At 41.8% G+C, this 7,356-nt stretch overlaps 1 protein-coding gene across 1 annotated transcript; it reads left to right on the forward strand.

Moving 5' to 3' along the window:
* Positions 1 to 6,188: 6,188 nt before the first annotated feature.
* Positions 6,189 to 6,656, forward strand: LOC148543957 (uncharacterized). Its single transcript, XM_088498797.1, has one exon. The coding sequence runs from the start codon at positions 6,189 to 6,191 to the stop codon at positions 6,654 to 6,656; it is 468 nt and encodes a 155-aa protein (XP_088354923.1).
* The last annotated feature ends 700 nt before the right edge of the window (positions 6,657 to 7,356 follow it).

The raw sequence follows: 7,356 nt of genomic DNA on the forward strand, positions 1-7,356 counted from the left end.
ACATAATAATCAATATCAATCAACCACAACATCACAATTCAATTCCTATCTTAAGGCCACTAGCCTAAGTTTTCACGATACATTATATTTTAATTACGAGAAATCGAAACCATACCTTGGTCGATTCCTCCCTAATGCTCGAAACACCACAAGTATTCACCATAAAAAAAAATTCACAGCCCCAAAGTTCAAGCTCAAGCTCCCAACTTTGTCAATTTGCCTCTAATATCACCAAATTGTTTCCAAATACATAATTCAATCTAAATTTTCATACAACAACACTAGAATTACCTTAGGTTTCACAAATTTAGTAATCTTGACAAGGGTAAGGGTTTCCTTACCATTACCCATAAGTCAAATGGAAAAATTTGGTGATTACTCGCCGCTAGAGTTTACGTAAACCATCAAAATGCCAAAACTCTCAACATCCAAAACACAAAGAAATCACAAACTGAAAAGGGAAGAATTGGATACGAAATCAGAATATCCTTACCAAATTGTTGGGTGGGTTTTGTAGAGAATTTCGAGACGAACGTGTGGCCGCTGACGGCTCGTCAATCGGAGCTTCGGATCAAAAGTTATGGCGAAATAAAATTTGAGTGAGGGTTTGGGCGTTTCACTTGTGTTCTTCCCCCCTTTTCTTTGCTTTCAGCGTGTTTCCCTGATTTGGGAAAGAAGGAGAGCTGATGCTCTTATATATTGTGGGCTTGGGTTGGGCCTTGGGCCCATTTTGGGCCCGGTTTAACTGGTTTGGCTCGTTTGACCCAAATTCTTTTTCATATTTTAATTTTTTCTACCATATTAAACTATAAAATTCTATTTTCTAATTTTTTAAATAATAATTAATTTATTTGCTAATTATTCACTAATTTTTCGGGTTTTACATTCTACCCTCCTAACAAAAATTTTTGCCCTCGAAAATTCGCTCTCAAATGGAGACTAAAACATAGAATTGATGACTATTGATACTTACATTAACAATTTGGCCATGAGAAGAACAGAAAAAATTCAAGTTCGGTGACAAAGGAAAATAAATTCAAGTTATGGATTTAGTCAATCTTTTTCATTGGCTATCCTTTTCTCTTTTCTTTTTGCTATTAGCTCGGGAATCCATGAAAATTCATTACACTTTAAATTTAGTAATATCAATTTTTCACCAGACTCAAAGAATTGCTTAAGCATGAACTTTCATCAACATGCAGCAACAAATGAAACCATTGTATTTGCAACAATAAAACTTATTCAAAAATCCAGTAGATAACCAGTGATTGAATAAAGATTAAGTATATACCTGAGCAACTCGATCAATATCCAAAAGCAATAATGCTTTTCTAGTCTCCGGTACTTTCAGAAAAAGAATATGCCAAATTTTTTATGCCAGAAATGAAGAATAGAGACCATATCAGAATTGAAAGGAAATAGAATGAAGACAGTCCTTTAGAAGGATAAATACTTAATCTAATTAGAAGATTTTTGTGGTTGGAGAAGATTCCAAAATAGATATGGTGAAAAAGTCCTAACATAATGGATTGAAATTTGGATTAGGGAATAGAGTACCTGCTTGAACAAATTGAGGTTATCGGATAGTAATAACGGAACAAATTGAACTCCTTGTAAACAAATTGAACAAATCAACTAGTAAAAAATTGATGAAGACGACGACGATGGCACCGAGATCTCAGAAGATGACGGCGACGGTACTGCAAACTCAGAAGAGGACTATGATGGCGTTGCGATTTCAGAAGACAACGATGATGGCTGCGAGTTCAGAAGACGACGGCAGCACTGCGAGCTCAGACGACGACGGCGGCGCTGCGAGCTCAGATGACGACAACGACACTAACTAAAAAGATGATGACGCGAATGGAGTTGCGAACTCAGAAGACGACGATGTCGCAAAGGGAGAGGTTGTTGTGTTGTGCGGTGCTTCCGGTTATGGTCACATCCGTAGTGGAAGGGGTAAAGTGTAGCTCAGTAACCATTTGAGAAGGTGAGAATGGTGATTGGTGAGGCTGAGTTAGGGTTATCGAGGGGTAGAGTATTTCAGTAACTATTTTAAATTAGCGACCGATTAGTGATAACATTATTATAAAGTGTTGCTAAATCGGTTGCTAAGTTAAAAAATAGCGACCAATCTAGTGACCAATCATTTTAAACTAGTATTTATAGTTGGTTGCTAAATCGATCGCTATCTTAACTATTAGCAACCAATTTAGCAACCACCAGCTTAGCAACCGAGTTAGCGACCAACTTTTTTCAGCTTATTTCTCTATTGGTTGCAAAATCGATTGCTAAATTAAAAAATAGCACCGATTTTGTGACCAACATTTCCAAGCGTTACTTTCTCATTTCGGTTGCTAATTCGGTCCCTAAGTTAAAAAATAGTGATCGATTTTAGCAACCAATTTTATGTTGCTCATATAAAAATCTTATCAGTCATTATTAGTGACCAATTTCTTTGGTCACTAAAATCGGTCGCTGATTGTAATTTAGCGACTGATTTAGCGACTAAAATTTTTTTGGTCCTTGAAATCCTATAACGGTTGCTAAATCATTTGCGATTAGCAACCAATTTTTTCGGTCACTAAAATCGGTCGCTATTCTAAAACTTTCTTGTAGTGTGTATTTTCTAATTTCTTTAAATAATAATTAATTTATTTGCTCATTATTCACTAATTTCTTGGGTTTTACAGCAAACATGTAAAAGATGCATATGATGAATGTCTATCCTATTTGGCTCGTGATATCACTTGTCGGTTCAAAATGTCAACCCGACACATCCCCGATATGTTGCCTCTCTGCCACACCAGGGATATAGTGCCATGCTCACTCTCAACCCATGGATATATTGCTCGGCGCACTCTTTCAGCTTATAGTGCCCAAGTTCACTCTTGCGGCAGAAAGGTTATGTGAGCGGGAGACTGTCTCAATCCTCACATCTCAACGTAGGTGGGAGACTGCCTCGGCCCCTACGCCGGCACCGCTACCTTGACAATCGAGAGACTGCCATATCCCTTGCCCGAAGCGCATAGCGACTTATTAATACAATTTCGTATCACGTGAGCGGGAGATTGCCACAGCCTCTACAACGGAAAACAATGCATATCACAATCACATACTCAATCTCATTAGCCATAACCATTCATTTTCAAGCTTCAAACTCATCATCCATCCTCAATATCACAAGTTCATCATCAACCCGGCTCCCCACTAGTTCACATGACAACGCCATCCAACTGACATACTAGGCCTAAGTCACCGTCTTCCAAACTCATACATAAAATTACTAATCTCAAATCATAAACCCATCTACACTTGTCTTAGGGCCTAATTACTAGCCACAAGTCTTAAGGAGAAGTTAAAGAAGTTTGGAAAGCCACAGAACTCTTAAATGTGAAGAAAAACACATTTTTAGCAAAACAGGGGTCTCGCGTACGCAAGCCCCCTGTCCGCGTACGCAGGGGTATGAAAGTGGATGATTGCGTACGCGACACCCTGCTCGTATACGCAAGTGTCCCATCCCGAATGGAATGCTCGCGTCACGTGTTGAATGTTCGCGTACGCAAAGGTAAAAATCTACATGTCCGCATACGCACGCATTGTCCGCATACGCAAGATGCCCAACTCGAATAGAATGCTCGCGTCGCATGCACTGTGTCGCGTACGCATGCTGTACCAGACTCAGAAAAATTTAAAGCTGCAGAATTACAATTTTAAAACACCAAACTTTAAACGATCATAACTTCCTCTACAAAATTTTGTTTCCTCAAACTTTATATCATTTTAAAGCTCTTGAGATAACCTTTAATTTAAAACAAAGTTCATCCAATTTTAAGGTTTGAGGCTAAAGTTATGATCCGCCAAAGTTCATCAAAAATAGGTTTTCACCAAAAGAGACAATTCTCTAGTTTTTCAAAAATTCTAAACCCAACTAACTCAAAACATACTCAAAACAACCCAAAATTCATAATAGACACTCCCCAAACATTTATCACTCACATAACTATCAAAACGACTTAATACTCACCCTCTCCAACTTCAAGTTCCTCCTAAACTCACATCAAAGCTCCTCAATGCCACCATTCAATATTTCCAATAATCATCAATCAATTCAGTTAATTCATCAAATCTCCTCAATCATTTATTTTCAACATGAACTACAATAACCATCAATATCATCATCGATATTCATCTTCAAACATCAACACCCCCCATCATAACTCATTAAGGTCATCATACTCATCAATAATCATAATCTACCAACATATATAAATCATCACATTCAAACTCATTCAACCTCCATCCAAACTATTATCATGCATAATATTTATATACAATTAATCATACAACCACATCATTCAACCTATCATAGAGGCCACTAGCATAAGTTTCACAAAACATTATATACTACTGTTCATACACCGGTCCGAGCTATAGAGCCGAGTTGGATGAAGATAAAGGGACCGACCTCATGAAAGGTTGGCCCATCACCGACCTCTTCGCGAAGAGCTTGGACAAACGCCTTAGAGGCTCAAGAAGGCCCAAAGCGAAAGGATCACCGCTCACCAGAAGGTAGTTGACCAAAGGAAAAAGATCTCCTCCACAAAAAGATAAGATAAGATATGATAACCAACTTATCTTAAAGGAAGATCATCAAGCATTACTATAAATACACTGGAGCACCCATGTATAAGTCATACTCCAATTCTACTAAAAATATGCTTAAAGTCCATACTGACTTAAGCATCGGAGTCTCTTGTAGGTACCACCCCCCTCGGGTGATCGAGGACCAGCCGCATCTCAAGCTCCAACAAGTCGGGCACGGCAGCCTTGGTCAGACCAGAAGATCTCATCCGAGATCGACCTCCCTGTTTCAGGTAATCCTTGGAACATTGGCGCCGTTGCCGGAGAATTTGGAAGTCATTCCATCACCATGGCAAACAACTATGCCAACGACCTCAACTTGGGATTAGAAGAAGGAACGCCACTTAAGAACACGAATGCCACACCAAACTTTCCAAAGGACACACACCAATCCAAGGGAGACAAGCAGACTCAGAACGCAGAAATTTTAGACGCCATTCGTGAACAGCAGGATCGCCTCAAACAACTCAAACAAGAAGCTGAACGTCAGTGCGAAGCCGAGCGAGATCTTCGGAGAGAAACAAGACAGTGTCAAGAGCTCGAAGACAAACTCTTGAAGATCGAAGCCGACCTCAAGACTAAAACCGCTCGGCCTAACCACGAAGATAGCCCCCACAAGGACCAAGACCTGTTCACGAAAGAAATCATGAAGGCAGTCCCAAAGGACTTCAAAGCCCCTGACATGACCTCATACGATGGTACGTCCGACCCAAGTCATCACCTCAGTAACTTTAGGAGTCGGATGTACCTCACGGATGCCTCAGACGCAACCCGCTGCAAAGCCTTCCTGACCACCCTGACCAAGATGGCGATAAAGTGGTTTGACAGCCTGCCACCAAGGTCGATCACAAGCTTCGATGACCTTGCCAAGAAGTTCTTAGCCAGGTTTTCCAAGCCTGCTAGGGATTAAATAAGGAGATCGGGAAAGCCTCCGCAGTTACATGGAGAGATTCAATAAAGCATGCCTTGACATACAGAATCTTTCTACAGAAGCAGCGATTATGGGACTTATCAACGGTCTGCGGGAAGGACCCTTTAGCCACTCCATATCCAAGAAACACCCAACATCTCTGAATGAGGTACAAGAACGGGCGGAAAAGTACATCAATATGGAGGAGAACTCCCGATTAGGAGAAACCTCAAAGACCGGATTCTCCTATCCACCTCGGGACAAGGATAAAGAGTCCAAGAAAAAAGAAGACCAACCTACTGAGAAACCCAAAAAGTACCACAACTACACCCCCCTTCGGGTGTCCCTTGTGGATGTTTACCGAGAGATATGCAACACTGAGAAGATCCCACCCCCTCCCCTGATTAAACACAAGAGAGGAGAAAGTCAGACAGAGTATTGTGAATACCACCGAATCTACGAGCATCCTACCAACAAGTGCTACGACCTGAAGAATGTCATAGAAAAATTGGCACGAGAAGGGTGACTAGATCGGTTCTTAGCCAATAGAGATGATGAACCAAAAAAGAGAATAAGGGACGAAGAGGGCGAACGAGCTGAACATCCCCCTCACACTCCGGAGAGACACATTCACATGATAAATGGAGGATTCGCAGGAAGAGAGATCTCTAAGTCATCCTGCAAAAGACACCTTAAAGAGGTGCACCATGTCAGAGAAGGGGATAGGTCACCCGACCTCCCCACTATTACCTTCACTCAAGAAGACGCCGCAGGCATCATCCCGGGGCATGATGACCCCGTGGTCGTTACCATCATACTTGCCAATGCCAATCTCCACCAAACATTGGTAGACCAAGGAAGCTCTGCGGATATCCTGTTCAAATCCGCTTTCGACAAGCTTGGCCTACAAGAAAAAGAGCTCAGAGCATATCCTAATAGCCTATTCAGGCTCGGAGACACCCCAATCCAACCAATTGGGTACATCCCGCTGCACACAACCTTCGGAATAGAAATACGGTCTAGAACGCTAAGTATAGACTATATCGTAGTCGACGTGAGCTCTGCGTACAACGCCCTCATAGGTCAGACAACGCTAAATTAGCTCACGGCGGTAGTCTCCACTCCACACCTATGTATGACGTCCCAACTCCAGAGGGGATCGCCACCATAAAAGGAGACCAAAGAACCGCGCGACGCTATTACAATGAAAGTCAGAGCCTTAAAGGCGACCCCAGAGGAAAAGAAACCAACACTATTGAACTCGGGGGAACCCGACCTCGCAAAGAACTTCGTTCCCAACCAGAAGGCAAGACCGAAGAAGTTCAGATCGGAGGTACTTAAGAAAAAACAACAAAAATAGGGGAGAATCTAAAAGGAGACTTGAAAGAGCTGCTTGTAAAGTTCCTAAAGGACAATTCTGATCTATTCGCTTGGAAGGCCGCAGACATGCCCGGTATAGATCCCGGACTAATGTGCCACAAAATAGCAGTATACCCAAGATATCGGCCAGTACAACAGAAGCACCGAAAGCTCGGCCCAGAGAGATCACAAGCCGTGGAAGAACAGGTACAGGCCTTACTAGAGGCGGGGTTCATAAGGGAGGTCAAGTACCCATTATGGTTGGCCAATGTCGTACTGGTCGAAAAGTCAAATGAAAAGTGGCAGATGTGCACTGATTACACCGACCTCAACAAAGCCTGCCCAAAGGACCCCTACCCACTCTCAAATATAGACACTCTAGTCGACGCCTCATCAGGATACTAGTGCCTTTCCTTCATGGACGCTTACTCAGGGTACAACCA

Source organism: Arachis ipaensis, chromosome B9 (genome assembly GCF_059453495.1).
Source record: "Arachis ipaensis isolate K30076 ecotype BB chromosome B9, ASM5945349v1, whole genome shotgun sequence".
NCBI lineage: Eukaryota > Viridiplantae > Streptophyta > Magnoliopsida > Fabales > Fabaceae > Arachis > Arachis ipaensis.

Excerpts from the sequence above, each read along its gene's own strand:
- LOC148543957 (XM_088498797.1), top strand. The coding sequence starts at position 6,189 with ATGATAAATGGAGGATTCGCAGGAAGAGAGATCTCTAAGTCATCCTGC.